This window comes from Monodon monoceros, unplaced genomic scaffold, assembly GCF_005190385.1.
Source record: "Monodon monoceros isolate NGI ecotype Baffin Bay Population unplaced genomic scaffold, NGI_Narwhal_1 Super_Scaffold_2, whole genome shotgun sequence".
NCBI lineage: Eukaryota > Metazoa > Chordata > Mammalia > Artiodactyla > Monodontidae > Monodon > Monodon monoceros.
In genome coordinates, this window is record NW_021703776.1 from 7,117,294 (window position 1) to 7,141,783 (window position 24,490).

Below are 24,490 nucleotides of genomic sequence, written 5' to 3' on the forward strand. Positions count from 1 at the left end.
AGAGAGAGAGAGAGAGAGAGAGAGAGAGAGAGAGAGAGAGAGAGAGAAAGAGAGAGAGAGAGAGAGGTTACTTTGAGGCAATGCTTTATTTTTGTTTAAAAAAAAAAAGTTGTCCTTCTTCAAAGCTTGACACATTGTAAAATGTTTCTACCAGACCTCCCCTTTCTTCCTGGACCCAGCTCAGTTTTCTTTTGAAATTTTACAAACTTAATGAGAGTGTTTATAATAGGAATAAAAGCATGTACTGAATGTGAACGTGTGTGACATTTATAGACGTCCCTGATGACTCTGAATTTTGCAGAACCTACACAGCTCATACATTTATATATGTATTTATAACATGTTTATATTTAGGTACATATGTGTATATAACTACGTATAGGAATATCCACATCTGTATACACATGGGATACATTTTGCACTCCGATTTGTGCAAAAGGACGCCTGCTGGTGAATGTGACCCCGTGTGACTGCCATGGTTAGCAACTATTGCTACTACCCCCATTGCTGCCCCAGATTTAGAAAATGGAAAACAGGAAGGTTGACAGCTTCAAAATATATTTAAAAATAAACATCAGTGTTGGGCTGCTGGAGCTCAGTGTGCAGAGCTGGCCTGTGCATGTGCAGTGAGCAGTAGTCTGCAGAGATGAGAGCACTCATTCTCTCGAGTGGAATGAAGCTCAAAACATACAAGATGTTGGCATTCTGTGCTGACACCTCATCCACCAAACAGGCCGGCTTGGAAGTGTCCCCACGTGAGCTGATGGTTTCCCAACCACGTTGAATGCCATCTTTTGTTTGCGTGCTCTGAGTTTAAAGGCGTCTTTGTTTCTCTAAATTTTTTATTTTTATTTTTTTTGTTTTTGGCTGCATTGGGTCTTCGTTGTGGTGCCTGGGCTTCTCAGTGCGGTGGCTTCTCTTGTTGTGGAGCACGGGCTCTGGGTGCGCAGGCTTCAGTAGTTGTGGCCTGTGGGCTCAGGAGTTGTGGCTCGCGGGCTCTAGAGCACAGGCTCAGCAGTTGTGGTGCACGGTCTTAGCTGCTCCGCGGCGTGTGGGATCTTCCCGGACCAGGGCTCGAACCCGTGTCCCCTGCATTGGCAGGCGGATTCTTAACCACTGTGCCACTAGGGAAGTCCCTCTAAATTTATTTATCAGCTCGCTTCATCCCCCCTCTGGTGGACTGTTCTCGAATCTCAGCATGTAAAAGTTATTCTGATGTGCTTCCAGTGGGGTTTTTGCTGCTGTCCTGATTCTGAGCCCCGCAGGTCAGGGACCTGGGACCAGGCCCTAGACTTGGTGACAGACACATGTGGGCCCACAGTCGCCATTATACACCTCTTGCACAAGTTGCAGACCTCTTAAGACATTTTTTAAACTTAAGCCAAAATAATAATAGCAGTACTGTGCATGGTGTCATCTCTTAGAAATGAAGGTAGATTTCAGCTTACATATATATGATAATGTACCAAATGTACATTGATTTGTATGTGATAACGTACGTGAGAATGTACCAGAAACTTGTCTTGCAATATAGTTTTTAAATGCCAAACGCACTTTGTCATTAAAGCGTTTCCAAAGCCTCGTTGTCTATCAAAGTTGTGCTCTGCCACGGGGTTGGAGACGTGGGTTGGTCTCGGCCCTGGAGTGGGCTGCAGGCCTGCAGACCCAGCCACCACTCGGGCCCGGTGTGTTTTCACCTTCCCTCTGAACGGGGATAGGACGCCTCTGAGAACTGGGAACGACTTGAAAGAAAATGCACGTGCAGCCTTGGTCCGTAGCAGTTGAGGTGTTTTCTTACTGGAAGCATTCACCCCATGCCGCTTGCAGTTCTTCCTTTCCTTACAAAGGCGCTCCCCTGCCCTGCGTGGATTCCTAGCATGGTGTGAGGTAAATGAATCTGTGACTCTTGTCACCTCAGGCTGGCAGTCCCGGTGAAAACTCCACATTCTGCTGGATACACTTGAGAAGATTTTGGATTAGGAGACCTGAGAAGGGGGAAGATTTAAATCTGCCATCTGCCTCTCACCCTTTGTTACTGTCTGTGGTCCACCTGGCTCAGTGCCTTTGGAACCTGGTACCCCCAGATTAGGGTGCCTCCTTGACAGAGAGGGGCACCGGCCAAACCACCGTGATGAGGTAAAGAAGCTTTGTGTTTGGTTGAAATCCTGTCATGGGCTGGTATGTTTTTGCATATACATATTGCATAGCACTCGGATGCACCTTGGATGTATATATTCACAGTTATGCTCGGACTGAGGAATTCATTGCTTTTTGAGCTCTTACCGCGTGCCGTGCACTTACATATGTGCCTGTGTAGAGAAAGAGCAAGTTTACAGAAAGCACAAAAGCCAGGCGAATATGAGAGTTCCATAGTTTGACGAAAAGGAAAACCTTTCCTATGCTCCAGGGCCCGGCATGCACTTGCTGGGCATCTTGGGGTGAATGTTGTGTGTCCTCAGGTCTCCGTGGGTCACGCACTGGGACAGACGGACCGTGTGATGTTATAGTTAGATTTCCTGGAGAAGTGTGACGTTGGGCTGCTGTGAAGTCAGTGTATAACTGAGGTCCTGGGGGATGGCCTTTTGGGTTTGTCTTTAATTTCTTCTTTGCAAAAGCAGGCCATTGAATTGGACCTTAAGAAGCCCAGAGCAGTGCCTCCCTGGGTGCTGGTGGGCAGGTAATGCCTGGGAAAGCAGCAGGAGGGTGTCAGAGTGGCCCTGAGGATCCCTGTTTGATGTACTGGTCATTCGGGGTCTTTCTAAGATCCCTCCTCGTTCTCTTTTACTAGGGCAGAGCCTGTGCTGAAGACGTGCAGGTCCCTGGGAATCTCCTCTCGGTGGTCCCCGCCCTGCCCTCCTGTGTACACGGGAGAAGCCCACAGTTTGTCTGCATGGCCCCCTTTCTCTGAAGCAGCTTCCTCGTAAGGCTTCTGAGCTTCCTTTGCTGTGTCACGTACCGAGTCCTAAGGGAGACCCTGCAGATATCCCATTGTTGGGGGAGCAGCGGCCCTGGATTCCGTGTCATTGAGTGCACGCTGGGCGGGACGGAGTGCTGAGAGGTGACAACACAGCCCCCCGTAAGGACGTTTCAGGCCGGCAGGCCCATCAGGGGCTGGGGGGCTGGAAGACACTGACCAGCTGGTGCCTTTGGACGGCACACGCCCCTCTGGAGGCACAAGAGGGGGCTGTCGAGGGGGACCCTGCTGGCCTCCCCGTGCCCTTCCAGGTGCTTTAGCCATCACTTTGGCGTCCGTGGCTCACCTCACGGTTCTCTGCCCTCCCTCTCACATCCCAGATGGCTAAGGCTTTCTGAGGCTTCCCCCGGAAGAGGAACTCGCGTCGCCTCTCTCTCTGCCCTGCCACCTCGCTCCTCTCATGGCAGCCCAGGCCTCGCTCTCCTGCCCCATAGTTGCTCTCCGCCCCTTCCCTCCCCAGCAGTGTTTCACGGTTCCGCGGTCACCTCCCGTGATGCGGCCATGACTGTGCAGTGTGTCGGAGGGCCGTCCGGCTCCGGCCCACGGTGGAGCGGGTCCCAGGCCGTCCCTGGGACAGCCCGCCGGCCCTCACCCGCCCTGGGATGTGCCTCCCAGTGGGGTGGGCTCCGTAAGGACCCAGCCTGCAGGAAACGGGGGCCTGGATTGGGGTTATGTCCCTCTCCCTCTGTAGCTTCCAAACTATTGTCTGTCTGTGTCTCACTCAGCAGTACGTCCCGGCATCTAACATAGATAAGGTCCGAGGTGAAAGTTTGTGCTGTTTTCTCATAAGTGCGTAAATAAGTGAGTGAGTAGGAGAGAGACGCCTTTTACTTAAAGGGAAGCAGGCACACGGCTTCTAGGAGTGTGGAGGACGGCAGCAGGGGTCGATGGCTCGGTGGCCGGCACGACGTGTGCAGGGGAGGGTTGGCATTGCCGACGATGGACAGTCTGTGTCTGCACTTGATCCGTGATTCCACTAGGGGTATGTGGGTGGCCTTGCAGGTGTGAGCACCCATGGGTACCCGCCTCCCGCTGACCCAGATCCTGGTGCTAGGTAGGGGCAGGATAGTCTTGGGGGAGGAGTTTTCCGAATGTGACTTTTCATCAGAATTGCTACCACTTGCAGCACAAGCACGAAATCCTTCTCCCTGCTGCTCCAGCTAAGCTAGAGAGAAGGAAAGGGGCAGACAGATCTCCAGAAGGTTGTGAAGCGTCTGTAAATCCCCACCAGGGTTGTCCTGGTCACAGATGCTGCAGCACAGAGGCGGCACTCTTCCCCTCCACCCGGCCATGGGCTGCCCCAGACTTACCAGGCCCACAGAGTCCACTGGCACCAAGGGAAGGACCCACCCTGGGGAGCGCTGCTGTGTCACTGTCCTTCCTGGGCCTGGCTGCCAGACGGCCGCCTTCCTCTCTGTTCAGGGAGCGGTGGGCCACGGGAGAGGCCTGTCCATCCGCTGGCTGAGCCTGCCCTGGGCTGTGGTCAGGCATTTCCTACAGATCCTGTGCAGAAGCCACTGCCCTGCTGGCACATAAACAAGCTGGAGGATGTGCCCTGCTCAGACCTCTGGGGCAGAGGGTCCTTGGGATCTTCTTGGCCTGTAACTTAGAGAGGTAGCCTGAAGGTCCCAGGCATGCCTGTCTCTCCTGCTGAGAGGCATGTACCTGTCAACTTTCAGCGGGTTGATGAGTGTGTCAGAGGGTCACACCAGGGCGGGGCGGGTGTGACTCCGCACAGTGTGGTTGGAGCGTGTTCTGGAAGTCTGCTTGCAGGCACCTGGTCCCATCGTGGTGTGCTGAAGGCAGTGCCAGTGCCAGCCCGTGAGCAGGAAAGGGGCCTCCCGGGAGGGATGTGGGGACTTCTCTTTAAGGGAAGACTTTAGGGTATGTGACATAAGCACCAGGATTTAACAGATGAGTGAGACGGTGCCCAGCCCGAAAGGCAGGAGAGGCAAGGGGCGAGTGCCCACTCCCTGCTGCGCTTGGTGGGTGTAAACCTAGTAATGCACGTATCTACTGCCTGGAGCTTCGGCCTCAAAAGCCACACACGGGACAGAGCCTCTCTACTCTGCTATATTGACTTATTACTGTCAGATCTCAGGTCACGAGGGACAGAGCGTGGACTTACCTGAATGAGGGGGATAGTGTCCCAATTCTTATAAAAATGTGGGATCATTTGAAACGGGCTTTGAAGAATATATAGGAGTCCACCAGATGGCTGGATGGTGGGGCTGGCCTTTCAGAGAGAGGGAAGAACATGAGCAGAGAGGAGGGAAGAAAGGGATAGAATGTGTTTAGACCCACCAACAGCCTGTTGGTGGACTAAGGTACCAGTCAGGTGAAACAGGCTACGTGGTTAGAAGAGAGACTCTGCAAACTGGGAGTGGTAGGACATGGGAGCCGCTGCGGCCAGGAAGAAAACCTGCAGGGTTTGACAAGAGGAAGTTCCCCCAGGCTGCCCTGGGCAGGGGATGGAGTGAAGGCCGTGGGGCTGGGGACTGGGGTGGAGGAGAGGCAATGCCCCTGCCCCGGGGGGAAGGGACGGGGTGTGGACCCTGGCTGGCAGGGGTGGAGTGCGGAGCTGACCAGGGACTCCGGCGGTTGCGGAAGCTTCTCTTTTGTGAGCATCGGATCCCGGGGAAGCAGGTCTGCCTTTGGGGGAGATGCCTCTTGAGGCGCAGATCCTGGACAGGAGGCCCGCTTGAGGGGGCGGTTTGGGGGGGCTGGCGACCCCCAGGAGTCTCCAGCCCCGCGCGTGCGTGCAAGCTGCTTGTCCCTTGGGTAGCGCTGGGCCTGGGGCTGAAACTAAGCTGTAGAGGGTTTCAGCTGGGAGTTTGCAAGAGATTAAAGGCAGGGAAAGGGGAAAAGGGGAAAAGAAATGAAAAGGAAGCAAACTGCGCAGCAGAGCGAGGCGGGGCCACTGCCGTTCGGAGGCACTCAATGGGCAGGCTGCCCGCGACAGCCAGCGGCCGCCCAGCAAGCCCGGATTCTTTCGCCGGACGAGCTCTTTCCCTGCTGCCCTCTGAATGGGCCTCCTCAGAGGCGGCCGTCCCGCGTCCCGCCCCGATTCCCCCAGGACGCCGGAACCCAGAGTCGCCCTGCCCCGGTGGGTGGGGGACGCCTCTGGGGACAGCCCTGGGAGTGCCTTCCGCCCGGCCCCTGACCTCCCGGGCCCGTCTGTGGACTGACCAGCACCCCAAGGTGCCCAGGTAAGCGCCGCGCTCAGCCCCAGCTCTCCTCCACAGCCTCTGGCCACGTCTCCGGGGCGATGCTGCTGAAACCTGATCTCTGGGTTGGTGGGGGGGGGGGGGGGACGGGGACGGGGGTAGTGGGAGGAGGTGGGATGCAGAGTCCCAGGGCCAGGAAGCAGGGGAAACCGGACTTGGGAGGAGGGTGACCCTTCCAGTGTCTCCTGTCACTTGAGGATAGCCCTCAGGTCCGAAGGCTGTGGGACAGAGCGCCCCAGCCCCAGAGCCTGGAGGGCTCCTCCTTCCAGGAGAAAGCCATGCTTTGTCTTTGCCGAGACTCACTGGGGCAGAGGAAAGCCTGGTGTACAGATGTGCGGCTTTCCGGAGCCGGGGCTGCTTCCCAGCACAGCACATTCTTTTGCTGAAACTGAGAAAGCCCGCCTGCCCGGTTCCAGGGCCGTCGGTCCACCCCCAGAGCCCGTGAGGGATCTCAGGCTGCCCCGAGGGCAGAGGGCCCCGAGGCTGTACCCAGGTGCCCCTGCTTCTTAGGGGAAGCAGTGCTTTTACTAAATGCAGCAAGCCAGCCTCAGGAGCAAAGCTGGGGTTTCAAAATGAGTTTGCCCGTTGTGTTGCCCACTCTTGGAGCAATCAGAGGGAGGGTTTCAGAGTCCATGACTGTGAAACAAGACACACGGTCACTGAAATAGCCTGCCCACAGTATTAGCAGAGCTTCCAGACGGTAGAGTGTCTGGGTCCTTCCGTGCATCTTACCTCTGAAACGTCCGAGGTGAGCCGGGCCAGCACCATGGGCGCAGCCTCTGAGGGTGGCACGTGCCTGGGTCAGAGTGGCCACCCTGGGGCATCTGTGCCCGAGGATCCCGCTGGTGTTCAGCATTCTGCTGACCCTGGGCTGACACAGCACTGTGTGTGTGTCTTAGCTGGAAGGATGAGGGTGATCAAGAGGGAGACAGAGGAACACTCCCTCTAAGAAAGGGAAGCCCAGGCCAGTGAGCGGTCTGCCTTCTCACTTTTTCCAGCCTGAAAGTCTTGTAAGTTCTCCCTTCTAGGACTGGGAGGTTTCTCCGCAGCTGAATGGATGATACTGTCTGTTCAAATGTTTCCTGACATTTTAGTGCAGTATATACACGAGAGTAGTTTTCCATGAATTCCGTATGTATATCAATATGTAACAAATTATCTGGTTAGGATGGAAATATTTTTCCAACTCCGAAGGTGAATTTAAGAGAGTTTTGGTCCGTTTCTATCAGGAGAGAGAGATCTTTCTCTTCCTCTGTTGGTGACGGTGGCTGGTGGGATCCCAGGAGCTGGCTTCTGGTGGCACTTCCTACAGACGCTCTTTCTAAGTGGGAGCTGCGGTCCCAGGGCTGCAGACTACTCCCAAAGGCCCCGAGCCTCCTCTGCACGCGGGGAACTCGCACAGCAGGCTCCTCCGAGGTAGCGTTACGCTATACTTGGAGGCAAAAGGCAGTGACTTTAGGACAGGGTTATTCTATTACATTAAGGCTGCTGACTTTGAGATCTCCCTAATGCGGGGCAAGGGTGTCTTGTGGGAAGAACACAGCTTCCCAGTCATAGAGATGAGTTGACTGCCTTTGAACAAGTTTCTTCATCTCACCTATCAGCATCTCTCTTTCCACGTCCATAAGATTGGGGTAATAAATTTGCACATGGAAACCTTTTTCTGAGGATAAATCAGATGCGTATGGCTTAGCACAGCGCCTGGCATGTAGTCGTAGGTACTCAGCAAAAAGCAGCTACTATTCTGATTTCCATTATCGTTCTCTTTGTAAAGAATGTTGATATGCATGATATAAGCAGGATTTTAAAACATCTTTGAGAAATCTGTGATTTACAAGGCGTGGACATTCAGATCTGCACCTGTAGCCACCACAGCATTGCTCTGAAAGCATGAAGAAAGTAGGACTTGGGTTTGATGATCAACATAAATTCTAGGCAAGCAGTTTACACATTAAGAAGTGTTTACTGACCGTCGTCCTGACTGTCGCCTACGTTGTCTTTCTTCTCTCCTACCCTTCAGTTTCCCCTCCGTCTATTTTAAGAAAACAGTAAAATAACATCCAAAGGCGTAAAGCCACTCAGGTGAGTTGGAATCAGGTTGGCTGGTGACGGTGGTTTTGTGTGTGTGGCTGAAAGGTGTTAAGTGACGTGGAAGCTGGTGTTCAGCCATCAGTGGCGCGTCCAGGGTTGGTTCTGAGTCCCCGGTCCCACTCACTTTGCAGAAGGCCCCTGAGACAGTCTTTATACCAGGCATTCTCTTGTGAATTAAAGGTAACTGAGTCCCAGTTTACAGAGGAGCTGGGTTCCAGAAGACCTCCTTTCACAGACTACACTCCTGTTTCCTCCTTTAGGGCCATCACCCACTTTATCCTGCAGCTGGAAGTTTAAGGGCACTGGATGAAGTGGAATTCAGGGAACCAGTTCAGCTTCCAGTTCTGCCACGAAATGCCAGGGGACTTGTGGCCTGGAGCAGTGCTCTCTGATATCTGAGAGTGCTTAGCCGCAGGGAGGGCACGTGGTAGGATTTTACAAACTCGGAGTGGGAGACAGCGGAATGAGTTGGAAGGACTGGGGTTAGGGTATGATTAGGACACAACTGGGTGGAGGACCCAGGCATCTTGGGACAGCTGGCTTTCCTGGGTGACTGAGTGTACACAGAGAAGCTTCTAGAATGCCATGGGGCTCCTTGACAGCTCTGAGAAGGTGAGAGAGCAGAGTCTCCCCCAGGACAAGATTTGGTCCTGGAAGGTGCGGGTCTCGGGGTCCCTACCTGGTGCGTCTGTTGGTAGGAGCAGACCTGATGTCACCCAGCCGTCCCTCTGTCTCAGAGCAGACGCTTTGAGAAGCTCCCACGGTTTTCCAGTTGTCCTGTAGGTTCTGATGCCTGTTCACGTGCTGGTTCTTGGTGTGAGTGGCTTTTAGGTTTTACCCTGGACTTTTTTGATACTGTGCTGTGAGCTCTCGATTCTCTTTTATCCAGTCTTCTCGTTTTAGGCGGTGTTCCTCCCCAGGTGCAGTTCCAGGGCCACGTGGATGTTTCGATGTTTAGGTGCACCTTCCCGCTGGCCCTGCTGACACAGGCGAGGAGCAAATGCAGCTCGTCTGCTCGCACCACTGCACTGGGGCCTGAGGCTGAGTGGGGAAGGAGGCTGGCTCACCCTGCGCCCAGCTGACACCTGCCTGGTGGGGAGGTCAAGGGCCACCTCCTCCTGTGCATTGGGGGATGGGGGTCCTGTGGGTGTTTGGTTGGAATAGGACAGGTATTGCCGAAAAGGTTTTCTGCTGTTAGGCTGCTCTTTTCGGATGGGTTGGTTTTGGTTCTTTGGCTAGACGAGCAGGCTTTTCCTGGAGCTGCTTTTGTCTGACAGTTCTGGGATCTATGGGAGGCAGTAAGGAAACCAAGGAACTCACCATGGTGTCCTTCCTCACCTCCCCAGGTGCCCAGGTCCTTCTTTCCATCTGTCAGAGTTCCCTGTGCGTGTGGTTGTGTGATGTCCAGGGCTGCAGTGGTAAATTCAAGGACCGGGGGGGAGTGGGGCTACTCCATCTTGGCCAGAACCACAAGTCCCCAACATTATTATTTTCGGCATTGCTAATGTGTTAAACATTTACCGCACAGACACCTACCATGTGCTGGGTGACTGTGGAAACCAAGGTGAAGCAGGCATGCGTCTCACTGCAGGGACTTCACTGGCTGGTTGGAGAAGTGATGCACAGACGCCTGAAACATCCAACGAAAGTTCAGGAGATACATAACAAAGTTAGTGAGGAAGAGGAATTTAGCAGAAGGCCTTCCATAATCAAATCCTTGTGTAGAATGTGAAGCCTTAGCTCGGGACAGAATCCTGTTTCCTAGAGCAGGTGGGGTTGAGGTAGCACATGGGCAGAGTTTTATAATAAAAAGATGAAAACAAAAGAATACCACCTGTTGCCACCTCACTGCCCAGAGGGAAGAAGGGGAGGCTCAATCCCAAGACCACAGCCCCAGAAATCTCCTGGGCAGGAAGTGGGAGTGGCATCCCATGGTCATCTTGTGGGGAGGCCGTGACCCCTGATGACGAGCTCTCCAGAGCACGCCCCAGCCCCGTGGAAGGGGTACCATCGGTTCACGTTCCTGCGGGGTCAGGGGCAGCATGGACCCGGCTCCACCGGGCCAGGGACACCCAGCCCCTTTGTACCTGTCCCTCAGCGCTGCCTCCTCTGGAAGATGCCCTGTCCTGTGGGAAGACGCCATGCCCACCCTGGGAACGAGAGAGGGTCTCTTACATTGAATCCAAGGCACGTGGATTGTCAGACAAGCCATCCTTCTCTGGGCCACTAGAAGGAGGAAACAGTGCGCGCTCCGGGTGTAAGTGAGAGCAGGCCCTGAGCCTTAGCTTCCTGGGTCTGCCCAGGACATGATACCCCTGGGGGCTTGTTTCGAGGGCCGAGGAAGCCTGTTAGGTACCCCCCAGGTAGTAATTAGTAGTAGTATCTTGGTAGTTTATGAAGAAAGCTTGCTTTTTCTGCACACGTTGTGAAAATCCAGGTTAAATCACGCAGCAGTGCCATGTACTGCAGTGAGCCACCCGTGTTAACTGAGAGGGCTGGTGCCCACCTAACGAGGGGTTCACGGTGCTGCGTACGTTGTGTCATCAGGGTGATTTAGAAGGACCGGGCGAAGACACCACTGCCTGGGTAGGGACCTGGTTTTAGAACCTGAGCAGTGATAACCTCTGGAAAACATCAGACTTCTGGCTTCTGAAATTAGGGGAGAAATTGGCCGCCTAGGACCCCAGTTACTGTGTAGGGTGGGAGGTTAGTGGATGCGGGTCCCCCTGGTGCCCTAGGGGTTCTGAGAGGTGAGGATCCTATGAGGATGTCTTGGAGTTGCGTCCTTTAAGTCTTCCACAGGAAATAGGGCTTTCCAGTCACAACAAGACACTCTGTGAGATTACAGGAGGGTTTTAAGCCCCGGCCCTCTGTTGGAACGTGGTTTTAAGTCTCCGTGGTACGGTCCTGATAAGAGGAAGCTCTCATCCCCATGAAGATGCCTCAGGGCTCCTGTGTCAGCCGTCTTCTGCAGGCTGATGGCTCTGTCCTTAGAAGGTCCAGGACAAAGTTTAGCATGAAGGCCATGTCCCATTTCCAGAGGAAAGCCAGAGCCACTGGGGACTCTGCCTGAAGGAAGAAAGCAGTTTTTCTGAGAACCTGACTTCTAACCAACCGGGGGTCATGGGTACAGCATCTTCACCAAGATAGATCGGGCCTCATCTCGCATGTTCTGTGCCTCCTGCTGACAGTTTATCCGTTCCTGGGTGAGTCTCGTGGCTCCCCGCACTGTCGCCCTCATCAGCCCCGCACTCTGCACATGAGTTACACAGGTTCTCCCTCTGCTTGGAACACACTCTCTCTGGTGGTTTTTTTTTTTTTTTTGGCTCAGCCCAAGCAAAGCTTCCCTGTGTCAATGCCTCTTTTCTTCTCTCTGGCGCCATCTCTCCCCATAGCCTGACAGCTGCTGTAATCATTCTTGTCTACCTGGATTCCCACTGGATTGGAAGTAGCTTTGAGGCAAGGCTCTTGTATCCCTGAGGCTGCTTTCTGTTGCAAGTAACCAGTCCCCACTCAATCTTGAGCAAAGGAACATGAAAGGAGGACATGAAACTATTCACAGAAGCCAAAAGGTGGGAGCAGCCCAAGTATCCATCCACAGATGAAGGGCCAAACACAGTGTGATTCATCCATACAATGGAATGTTACTCAGCCTTGAAAAGGAAGGAAATTCTTACACGTGCTGCCACATGGATGAACCTTTAAGACATAGCCAGACACGGAAGTACAAATACTGTATGATTCCACTTATATCGAGTACTTAGAGAAGTCAGATTTATAGAGACAGAAAGTAGAAGGGTGGGTGCCAGGACTGGGGGAGGAGGGATGCAGAGTTAGTGTTTAATGGGGACGGAGTTTCAGTTTGGCAAGATGACAAGAGTCCTGTAGATGGATGGTGGTGATGGTGGCACAACATGTGAATTGTACCTAATGCCTCTGAACTGCACACTTACAAATGGTTAAAATGGTAACATGTGTTATGTCTGTTCCACCTCAGTTTTTTAAAAAACGGAAATGTAAGTGAGGCCAGAACAGAGGGCAGTTCCGGCCTCAAGTTTGGTGTCAGGAGGCCTCACACCCTGACCCCCAGTTTCTCAGCTCTGTGTGCAGGCTCCCTCATCCCTGGGCTCTGGGGGGTCTCAGGTATCCTCAGGACCTCCAGGCCCAATGCCATTCTTCCTTAAAGTCTAGCAGGAAGGATGGAGTTTGTTTTCCTGAGAGCTCACTCCAAAGCCCATTTTGGAAAGATGCTCATTCTTTACAGGTTGCTAAGAGCCCTTGTTAGTCATTTGAGAAGCTGGCCTTGCTTAGTGCATCATCAGAGTAGAAACTGCTTGGAAAGACTCAATTGTGAAGAAAAAACTGTTTCCACTGTTGCCACATTAGAATTCCCCGCACAACACCAATGCAATGGGGGCAAATGTGTTTTCTTTCCAGCATGCTTGAATCAAAACCTCTGAATAGAAATGAGACATCTTAAAAGAATAAGAAGAAACAAGGTCCTGCTTGTAGTGAGCTATTTTATCTGCATTTTCTGGTTCTTCTGTGTTATTGAGTAAAAGGAAAACTGTGGCATATATTTTTTTGAAGGGGGTAATTCCGGTTTGGATGAGAACTTCACAGAAGGATCCCCTGTCAAGTTAACAGACAGGGGCCCTGACTGCAGTGCTGGTTGGGGCACTTCTGGGTCTGCTGGGGGCATGAGAACATTGATGCTTCTAGAAGAGAGAGAGACAGTTCATCCTTGGGAGAGCACTCCTAGTACTTACTGAAAATGGTGACCTTAACCCTTAGAACACATTCGTATGATGTGACTGTGACAAAGATTTACAAAAGAAAAAATTCAAGATCAGGAAAGTATGTGTTTATCCATATGGGGGCTGTTGATCATTTCCTTCTGTGTTTGTAGAGCATCTCTGGGGCCAGAGATGCAGGACTTCGATTTTTGACAAAAAGCATCTATCGCAGCATTGTTTTTTCAGTCTTCCAGGGTTTTTCTCTATTTAATTGACATTATATCTGGCTGCCTGCCCATCTTTCCCTTGCTTTCAAGAAGATTGCTTAAGTGGTCTGTTGTTCATAGACAAATAACTAAAAAATTATAAGGTAAGAGCTCCCTTTAAAAATCACTACTATTGGACTTCCCTGGTGGCGCAGTGGTTAAGAATCCGCCTGCCGACGAAGGGGACACTGGTTCGAGCCCTGGTCCGGGAAGATCCCACACGCCATGGAGCCACTAAGCCCGTGTGCCACATCTACTGAGCCTGCACTCTGGAGCCCACGAGCCACAACTACTGAAGCCCGTACACCTAGAGCCCGTGCTCCGCAACAAGAGAAGCCACAGCAATGAGAAGCCCAAGCACCGCAACGAAGAGTAGCCCCCGCTCGCCACAACTAGAGAAAGCCCCCACGCAGCAACGAAGACCCAAGGCAGCCAAAAATAAAAATAACTAAATAGCGCTTCCGTGGTGGCACAGTGGTTGAGAGTCCGCCTGCCGATGCAGGGCACACGGGTTCGCGCCCCGGTCCGGGAAGATCCCACATGCCGCGGAGCGGCTGGGCGCGTGAGCCGTGGCCGCTGAGCCTGTGCGTCCGGAGCCTGTGCTCCGCAACGGGAGAGGCCACAACGGTGAGAGGCCCGCGTACCACAAAAAAATAAATAAACAGATAAATAATTTGTTTGAGAAGTACACAGTATAAAGCCTACAAAATCTTGCTTTCTAAAATACTTTAAATTTAGAGGTAGCAGAAAAAGGACCGTTTTACCTAACGAAATGTTTTATGTAAACCTCGTGGTAACCATAAAGCAAAAATCAAGAGCTGAGACATGACACATAAAAAAGGGGGGACTGAGCAGATCACCATAGGTGGAAACCAACAATTTACAAAAGGAGACAGAAACAGAAGGAAAAAGAAACAATGGAGAGATGAATTTAGAGCTAAAGAGACTCAAGAAGTCATCTGCTCTGACCCTAATTGATGGGATTCTGTGAATGAAGAACCTAAGGTCCCAGAGGTTGAGAGTGTGTTCGGTGGTCCATGACTTGTGGTGGAACCCAGATTAGAACTTGGGAATCTGTGTGCTCCTTCCCCAGCGGCCCCAGTTTCACACCTAGAACTAGAGTGAGAGAGAAAAAAAGGTTTGGTAATGTTCCATTTTGCAGAACTCTCTCAAATGGTGGAGAAGGGAACTTCCTGGTTAACTACATCATCCCAGGAGGGAAGGTTGGAGGGATGGTGATAGATGTAGATATGAAAGATAGGTAGATAGCTATAGATAAAGGAGAGATGAAAGGTGAGCAGATAGATAAAAAGATAGATGGATGATAGATAGATAGATGCGTACACATGTACCATTTGGTCTATCAGAATCCACCAGCTTTCCAGGATTCCATCAATAGATTTTCTCGTTCACTTCTAAAGGTTTATTGTGAATATGCCAGCCAAAGGTTGAGACGGTTTAGATAGTTAAATAACAAAACTCAAGTGTCTTCACCTGGATAGGCAAGAATAATCTTGACCTCAGCTAAATATATTTTCTTTTTCATTAAAGGTCATATAAAAATGTAATGGCAATTTGTGACTATTAAGAGTAAGTAATATATGAGTGAATAATTTTTATACGTTTTAAAGATTTTTTTATGTACTTAGGAGACAGGAAAATGTTGATTTTTTTTTTTTTTTTTTTTTTTTTTTAAATGTCACATGCCCTGACTTTTGTTAGCAAGTAGTGGTTCCTACATCCAATAGAAGAGGCATACGGGATGAACCTTGATGTGTGGGCCCCTCCTTTACTTTTTCTGCCCACCCATTCCCTTCCCGTGAAGGCCTCAGCACCAGGCTCTGGATGACAGTGAGCTGAGAGCAGCGAGGGTTCCCTTTCTTCTTGTTAACTTATACTATGTGATGTAAATAGTGGTGACCAGAGAGCAAATGTCACCCAGCTTCCCACAGAACCTCCTGTAGCGGCCCAAATGGAGCATAAAAATAGGCCTTTTGGAAAAGAGCCTGTGACCCTCTCTCACCCTGTTCTGGGTAAAGGAAGTGCAGGAAGGGGAAGCAGAGGGGAGATGGTGGGCTGGACATCCCGGGAGCCCAGAGGGAGGCCCCTCCTCTCAGCCCTCAGCCCAGGACGCACCATCTGCACAGAGAAAACCAGGAAGTGAGGCGGTCGATTGATTTCCAACCACTGAAGGTATTATGCGACCTCCTCTGGGCGTCAGCAGGAAAGGGAAAATGTGAGAATGTGGTGAGAGGAGGAACAGACTTGCCACTTTGCCGGGACGATGCCAGGGACCCAAAAGAGCCCAGATCGGGTTGGGCACCAGAGCTCTGACGTGCACGGGGTGTACAGCAGGGTCCGTGTGGTCCCTAGTCCCCCGACTCTGTGGACACACCCTAATGGGGGCTGTGGCCCCAGAAGTCTGACTACCCTGGAGCCCCTCATGTGGTTGGTTTAGGACAGACAGACATGCTCTCTGTGGCATCTGGAGCCAAGGAAAGCCTGCCGGCCGCAGGCTCGGGAGGAGGGCAGCCGGGACCAACGCCTGCACGCTTGTCGCCTGCAGGACCTCCCTCGTGTCGGAACCCTCTTCTGCTCCCGTGGCCGTCACCGCACCCCTGAGCCTCCTTCTGGGTCCAGAGCTGAGAAGACGGAGCCCCGATCCCCACCTCCACCCGGCAACGGGGCCCCCGTACAGTCGTCCTTCTGGAAATTTCACCTATCGTTCAACCGTGAACAGCAAATGTGCAAGTTGAACAAAAACCAACCAGGTGGGGCTTCCCTGGTGGCGCAGTGGTTGAGAATCTGCCTGCCAACGCAGGGGACACGGGTTCATACCCCGGTCCAGGAAGATCCCACGTGCCGCGGAGCAACTGGGCCGTGAGCCACAACTACTGAGCCTGCGCATCTGGAGCCTGTGCTCCACAACCAGAGAGGCCGCGACAGTGAGAGGCCCGCGCACCGCGATGAAGAGTGGCCCCCGCTCGCCGCAACTAGAGAAAGCCCTCGCACAGAAACGAAGGCCCAACACAGCAAAAATAAATAAATAAATACAAAAAAAAAAACCCCAACCAGGACACGTTCTGTCTGCTTTCGGGCGTGTGTGCTTCGAGAAATGAGGTGAATCCACGCAGAAGGGTCTGCAGGCTCGACTCACGCAGCTGGTGCCTCTGCCTGGGCTTGGAGCCCGATTTCAAGGTCCTTCTCCAGCCACATGGGTCTCCCGTTCTTATGTCTCTGGATTCCCAGCAGGGCCGGTGGCCAGCGCCCCATCATTTGGAGAGTGAAGGGTGTACCCTTACCTCCCACGAGGTTCCCACTCCCTGTGCTGTTAGCATCTCTGAGCACATGGAGGGGCCAGGAAGCCGGGGCCTCCACTCTGAGGTGCTTGGCCACCCCCTTAGGGGTTAAATCCTGTTGCCTGGGCAGGGGGCAGAGGCCGATCTGACCAGAGGGAACAGAACCCAGCCACGTGCCCCAGAGTTGGCTCTAACTGAGTTAGGAACAAAGCCACTTTCATGGGAAGCACTGTGCTGGTTGTTTTCTGGAACAGGCAGCATGATAACAGCACAAAGTGGGATCTTATTTCCCCTCGGCTTCTCCTCTTTGGCTGGGGCTCTTGGGCGCCGTGGGAGTGTGGTGTGGGATTCCTGAGGTGGCTGCGGCCCTGGGACTCGGCCAGCGTACTGCTCCCGTCACTGCACGGGGACCACTGAGAGCAACCTCATTACTGGAGGAACTGATCCTGCGAGGAGCTGCTGTGTGCACGCCCGTGCCACGTGCTCTCAGGCACGCCCGTGGCACGCTGAAACAGCCCGAAGGCGGGTGCGCTAGACTTGATGGGTAAACTGTTTTTCTGATCCCATGGTTCTGTGCTGCTCCTTGACGTGGGGTCGTAGGGGCTGCTTGGCGTCTCTATCCTCCTCCCACTTTTCGGGCCAGCCTCCTGAACCATATTTCCACACTTTGCCCTGCCCTGTACTTTTCCGTCGGTGCTTTTGTTAACTCATTCATTAATTCATAGCATGACTGACCTGAATCTCCCACCAGCTGCAAGCTTCGTGGAGGGGCCAGCAGTGAAAACTGGGGGCTTCTCCTGCCCTGTGAGCATGGAGCCTGTTTCTGAAACATTTTCAGTTTAGTTATTTTGAAGTCTGTATCTTTTAACTCCAATGTTTGTATTAGCTATGGGTGTTTTTCCTTTTCTTTTTCATTTTTTTGTTTTCATTTTCATGTTTTTGTTTTGTTACCTGGAATGCCTGATCAATTTTTTTAAATTAAATATTTGATATTATGTCCATAAAATTATAGGTAGGTTGATAGATGCATAGATGTCAGATAGATAGATGGGTGGATAGGTGACAGATGGTTGGATAAATGGATGGGTAAACGGATGGATAAATGGGTGGATGGATGGATCGATCGATGATAGATGGATGGAACTGAGTAACGTGAGTGATGTGAAATTTTTTCAACTTTATTATTTTCTGATCAGTCCTCCCTCGTTTTAAGACAGAAAGCAAAATAACCTGTATTTCTCACGATATTATTTTATTGACCATGGTAGATTTGTCCAGTTCTCAAAGCTTAGTTTTAAAAAAAAAGGCAAAATATTAAAAAAAACCAGAAATAGTGGAGATGCTAGGCTGCGAGCGGGACGGACATCTGGTCAGCGGATGCTGTGAAGTTCCCTGCGGTGTGTGGGTGTCAGACAGGCAGGCTTTCCTGGTGCTCAGCTTCTCCTCCTCCTGTGACGGGGGTCAGGCCAAGTGATCTCTGCACCTCTTGGGGGTGAAGACACCGCAGGCAGGGCCGTGCTGGCGGAGGGAAGCGTTAGCCGAAAGCATGCGACCCAACCTGGGGCACAAAGTGCTGCTGGGCGGGCACTTTATGGAAGGCGGGTCTTTTCTGTGGTTTGCACAGAGGCCTTGCCCTTTCTAGGGTGGGAAATGGCTTACTTCATCAGCACGGTAAGTATATCAGGGCAAACTGTTCCTCGGGTGAGACACTGGGCTGCCTCCCGTCTCACTGTAAACGAACATCGTCAGTGGATGGTGATTATCAGTACGTGTTGAAAGCTGCGCGCAGGGACTGGTCAGGTGTGTCTCCTTTTGGAAATGTGCCAGACATGAGGACGCTGCACTTGGCGGAGTCGGGGCACCTCCTTCTGCTGCAGAAAGCTTCGCAAGTGGCACTGCTTCTTACAGCCTGCTCGTGTTTCCTTGATGCAGAACCACGAGGCTGCCCTGAGGTTCTCGGTCACCCCGTGGGGATGTCAGAGAGCCCCGTTGGACCCAAACCTGCGACGCTCCGGGCCGACATGCCCACGGCGCCCTCCTTCCAGCGGGCGTTCACGTCCTCCTGCACGATTTCTGGCCGCAGCCCCAGCCAGCGGAGGGGGAGGTAAGGTGGCCTTTGAACCAAATACAGGCTGCTCTTACAGACCCCAAACCCAAGCACCACGGAGGGAAGGCGGGGGCTTGTCCTCCACATGACACCGGGCTGCCTTGTGGATTGACCACCATCACTCTTCAAAAATGCAGTCAAAATAAAAACTCCTGAGTCCACCCTCACTGTTAGCAGGCGGAGTGCTCAAGGAACACACTGCACTTAGAGTCCGGGCACAGTGGCCAGCTCAGGACCGAGCATCCGTGAAACGTTATCTGAGCTGAGGCTGGAAAGGGGGTGCAGTGGCCAGGCTAGGAGGGGGCCTGCCCGGGGCTGCAGATTGGGGTGGACAGGGCAGGCAGGACGTGCTGCTCTCGGAGACATGGAATTTGTGCAGGTGTTCGGGAAAGCATGGGGGGTGAAGGAACACCCCGCAGTGGGATTGGAGAACAGAAAGGATGGGCCACAGACAGCCACAGAGAAATGTCCTATTTCTCCTTCACAAAGGACTGCCGCTGAGCAAATTCAGGTGCTCAGGGTAGGAATCATTTCTTAGTATTTTACTTGTGGGCACATTGCTCTACAGTTATTTACCACCCTTAATTCCACCTCCTTTCTCTTTACAAAAAAGGGGGACATTGCGTATCAGGACTCAACATCACACACAGAGCAAATACATGTTTGCTAGTGTGTTAGCTGCCTTTCTATATTTCGAAATATAGAGAATTTCTAATATTCTTAATATTGGAATTTCCCATTTTCGATATGGCAGTCTCCTATGTATCCTTTATCAGCTGGCTGTCCTGCAAGCATTTATGAAAACTGACTGTGTCAGGCACCTGTGTTGGGCATCGGGAAGAAAAAAAGAGAATGGGGGAGGGAGGTTTAAGCAGATCCCGTGGTTGATGCATGCGTGGTGGGACCAGAGGGAGGACACAGCTAATCCCTGTGCGCACATGGACACGGGCTTCAAAGTCAGGACACAGTCGAGCTACGTCTTGAACTGAAGAGAAGAGGGGACTTTGCCAGATGAACAGCGAGGAAGGAAGAGGCACAGAGGCTGGGGAGGCAGGGTCGGACCCCTGCACCACCCCTCCACCCATCCCTGAGGCTGTAGACTGAGCATCTGGGGTCAACAGTCAGTGGAGAGACTGGAAGGGCAGGGCCTGAGTTCAGATACTCGGGGAGCCTCGCGCTGCTGCAGGGGGAGCCTCGGCACCCAGCCTCCCCACCCCCGCCATGTGGGAACCGTTGCTAATTTCCAGGCATCTCCCTGGACGTGTCGTCCCCTGACGGTTTATCTTTTGAACAGCCCTTCCTCGGCCGAGCACCAGTGGGTGGACACCAGCCCCAGGTCCACGCTGACCCTGCTGGGGAGCAGCCGGCCCGGCAAGGACGGCCCTGGGCGGCCCCACTTCCCGCCAGCCGAGCTCCAGACGTCCTTCCACGGCCACGAGCTGTCCCTGGCGGAGCCGCCGGAAGCTCTGGGCCCCCCAGGCAGCCAGGCCTTCCTGAGCTTCGGCACTGCCCCTGAAGGAGGTGGGCTCCCCCCCGGCGAGGACCCGGGGGCCTTGCTGGCCAATTCCCACGGGGCGTCCCAGGCCCCCGGCGCCCTGCGGACAGCAGCCGAGGCTGCCGACAATGGCTTCCTGTCCCACAGCTTTCTCACGGTGGCACCTGGACAGAGCAGCCACCACAGCCCCGGCCTGCAGGGCCCGGGGCTGACCCTGCCCGGGCAGCCGCCCCTTCCCGAGAAGAAGCGGGCCTCGGAGGGGGACCGTTCTTTTGGCTCGGTGTCTCCATCCTCAAGCGGCTTCTCCAGCCCTCACAGCGGCAGCACCATGAGCATCCCTTTCCCAAACATCCTCCCGGACTTTCCCAAGGCTGCGGAGGGAGCTGCACCTTCCCCAGGTAGGCGCGTCTCCACGGGTAGGGGGCCCACCCCTGTGCTTACAGGTGCACTTGGGCAGGGACGGACCCTGGGGTTACAGATGGGCCTGCCCGGTGAGCACCAGTGCTAGGGCTGGGCTGAGCGGCTCGAGAGAAGAATCCAGAGCCTTCATGGGGTCTTTTCCATCTCACTAGCCCGAAGCACAGTACCAATGCAGAGCCGCCTCGCAATTCACCCAGCTTGTGCGTTTATTCACGTTAGATTCATTCCAACAGCAGAAAATGCAGACATCTGTGGTGGTTCTGTTTTTTTCCCCTTTGACTTGGAATCAGGGTTCTGTGACAGTGACTGTAAAAAAAAAACGCTAAACAAATACCTTTGAAATTTAATTATGAAATGTTTCAAATGTAAAAGGTATAATAAGACACTGACAGGAGTAAAGCAACACCAGCTCTGCTCTGTGCACTTCCTATCTTTCTAACTACGTGTTGTTGAAATGTGTTGCAGAGGCCTGATCGCAGTGTCCTGCTGTCTTTGTGTTTTCTGTTATGAAACAGCCACTCCCTGCTCCGAGTCAGGCTTCTCCCCTGTAGTTAAAGAGAGCGCTCTCCCCAGAGCACCCCGTCCTCGCCCAGGGTAGGACTTTGAATTTCTAGGTCCCTTTGAGGTGAGAGTTGCAATGAAAAACGCCCTTCACAGTTATTGTTTTTGAATTCTGTTTTGCAGATAATCCAGGTGATAAGCACGTGTCCGTGAACTTTGTCCAAGATACATCCAAGTTCTGGTACAAGGCAGATATCTCCAGAGAGCAAGGTGCGTGAGCGAGACAAGGGCTCTGCATCCGGGAAGCAGGACCGCGGGGGTGGGAGCATCAGGGTGGGACGGATGAGCTGGAAGAAGTTACTTCGTGACTCGCCTTGAGGGAAAGGCTACGACCTTTACGTTTTTCTTGGAAAAGCTCAGTCCTAATGAGGGAGCCGGCCGGGATGGGCACCGGCCACGATCGTTCTAGTGTGTGGGGTGTAATTTCTGGTGGCTTCCACCAGACAAGGTTTGGCCAGCGTTGCCAGTGATGACGTGATGAGAAGACGTCATGGGCCCCAGCCGGTGGGGGAAGGAGAGGTGTCTTTCTAACACCGTTCATGGGCACACCTGCCTGTGTCACACTGGAAAGACAAGCTGCTGGCGGACTCAGCCCAGCATGTCACACGCAGCACAGCAGCTCTGGGTGCACGGTGCAGTCGGAAGACGGCTGGCAAAAATGAGAAATGGTTAATGTTTTTGAGCAGCGAAGTCGCGTGTCACTTTTTACTAGAACACGAATAGAAGAGGTGTCCCAGAGGGACGCTGGCATGCCGTCGGTGGTGGTCCCTCTGGGGCAGCCTTTCAGGCGAACAGCACTCACTCCAGCAGAATTCGTGGGATCCCTGCGACGTGCTGGCCCTGCTCACGGGAGCCACCGTCCTCCCTGGGGGTGACGACACGGCCGCCTGTGGGTGGGCTCATCACTCCCAGACGTCCCTCCGAGAGAGGATGACGTGGAGCTGGGGCTGGCAGGTGCTGGCCAGGATACCCAGAAAGGAGATACCCCAGGGGCTGCTCTCAGCAAGTGGGGAAGAAATCGCAGCTGCTCTCCGGGGGAGTGTTTCTCAAAAGTGCCTGGATGTGAACAGTTAAATGGCTGGAAAACAGCAGTGTCCAACGTTGTCATTGAAATTCTTCTACTCAGTTAGGCAGATAATAAAAATGGTAAGAATGTGCCTTTCTTCCCATGAGCTCAATGGACCTATTGTCATTTCCTATGAGGGGAGCTCGCTTGGCCTGGAGAGGTTTCTGAGTCCCTGAATTGGCCTTTGTGCCGTGCACTCCCCACGTTCCAGGCTCTGTTGTGGCCAGATGCTCCGTCCTCGTCCCCTCCCTGCTCTGGTCACAAGAACCCCCAGGACTGTGGCCCTTAGCTGCAGCTGTCTCATCCAGCCCGACAGACCCTGAGAAGTGCTTGTTGGGGACCCTGCCCTAGACTATTCTGAGCAGACCCTCCTACTCTGGCGGCTCAGCCTTTCAGACCAGGGTGAAGGCTGGGCTGGGCCGCCCCCTTCTCTGACTGAACAGCCAGGCTCCGGCTCCAGAAGAGGCAGTCTTGGTTGGAGAGCACTAGGCAGGTCGTCCTGCACAATGGCGATGGGAAAGCCTTCCGCGTGGGGTTTGGGGGAAAGGATCTGGATGGAGGGGACCTCCCTTGGTGGCACCTGCTGGGCGGTAGCAATTACTGTTGTCATTTGCCTAATCTTAGCCACACATTTAAAAATAGTTATTTGGGGGCTTCCCTGGTGGCGCAGTGGTTGAGGATCCGCCTGCCGATGCAGGGGACACGGGTTCGTGCCCCGGTCCGGGAAGACCCCACATGCCGCGGAGCGGCTGGACCCGTGAGCCGTGGCCGCTGAGCCTGTGCGTCCAGAGCCTGTGCTCCGCAACGGGAGAGGCCACAGCAGTGAGAGGCCCGCGTACCGCAAAAAAAATATATATATTTCTTTGGGGTGGACTCCATCTCAAAATAGTTAATATGTGCATTGGGCATTGATTTTTCCAGTTGAACTCCAAAAGCATAACTTCCTCTATTTTCTAGATATTTTGTATAGACAACACCTACACAGATGAATGTTCTGTTGGGTGTGCCAACTTCTCCAGATGGAAGAAAGCCATCCGTGGGTTTTGTTGTAACTGCTGGGATGTGCCTTTTTCTGGAAAAACTGTACTGAAATTTCAGGGAGATTCAGGAGCGGAAAAAAAAAGCCCTATAGCCTGTTTAGGGGCACAATTGTTCACATATTATTATGGCAAGATTAGTACCTTGGGACTTTTTAAAGGTGAACATAAAAACCGTAGGAGGAAAGTAAAGTAGAAACTAAGTATGCTTGTTCCAGCCGTGCTCTCAGGCCTCTGCCCTCGAATCCTTGCAAACACCAGCTGCAGGGAGAGAGGTGATGACGATCCCATGGGTGTGCACGAGCTCCTTCTCACACCCTCAATGCGGGCTCATTTCTGTTCCAGAAACAACAAGCCCAGCATCGCCCTCAGGTTCCCTCTGCGGGTGCGTGAGACCCCGGCTCCCTTGTGCCCAGCTGGTCTGGCTTCAGGGATGGGGTCTGGGAGGGGAGGATGGGCCGGAGCAGAGCTGGCCTTCTCTCTGCTGCCCAGAAAGCGGCCTCCCGTGAGGCTGGGGCACTTTTTTCCACCACAGTGAAGTAAAATCATGACTTACAAAGAAGAAGCTCTGGTGAGGTTATCACAATTGAAAACTATAACTTCTGTAAGTGGTCTTTCCCCTACTTTAAAAACATAATAGGTCTTCAGCCCCCATATTTAGAAAACATGCTATGAGATAAAACCAGCTGCGAAGGCCTGGGGTCCCCCGTGGTGTCCACCCACCCTCCCCTCCCGGGCCTTGAATTGCTGGAGCAGCAGGTGGGCTTTCACTCCACTGTGTCAGGCTTGCACCCCGCAGGGTCCTACCAAACCCGCTCCCCTTGGAGAGCACTGTGCTTTCCTGTCCCTCGTCCCCTATGTGTGTCAGTGTACAAGCTCCTGCCTTATGGCCTTGTCCTGCTGCAGGGGCTGGGGCATTGCCATGGAAGAGTGTGTACAAGAAACCAATTGTTTCATCCTGCAGCCGAGCAAATGCCATGCCGGGGGATTGGGGCTGGAGTCGGGATGCACGGGGGCCTGGGACAGAGGGCTTCCTGGGGTTATTTCCTGAGGCGTGACGGGGCTTCCTGCCACTCCTGAGTTTATGTCCGGGCCCCCCATCTACTCCAGACAGGGCCTCGGGCTCTACAGAAAGGCGGCATTTCCATGGCTGTAATTTTCTAGTGCCTTATATTTTAAATCCCTAGTTTTCTTTTTGTAAAATGTAAAGT

The 24,490-nt window shown here is 53.1% G+C and overlaps 1 protein-coding gene across 8 annotated transcripts in view; it reads left to right on the top strand.

The window, feature by feature from the left end:
- Window positions 1-24,490, top strand: part of TNS3 (tensin 3) — a 226,698-nt gene that overhangs the window by 179,555 nt on the left and 22,653 nt on the right. For all 8 annotated transcript variants that reach the window (XM_029232983.1, XM_029232982.1, XM_029232981.1 and 5 more), the window contains 3 exons: window positions 18,526-18,697; window positions 19,995-20,593; window positions 21,300-21,386. In XM_029232983.1, the coding sequence (XP_029088816.1) occupies window positions 18,526-18,697; window positions 19,995-20,593; window positions 21,300-21,386 (858 nt within the window). The remainder of the gene's footprint in view (window positions 1-18,525; window positions 18,698-19,994; window positions 20,594-21,299; window positions 21,387-24,490) is intronic.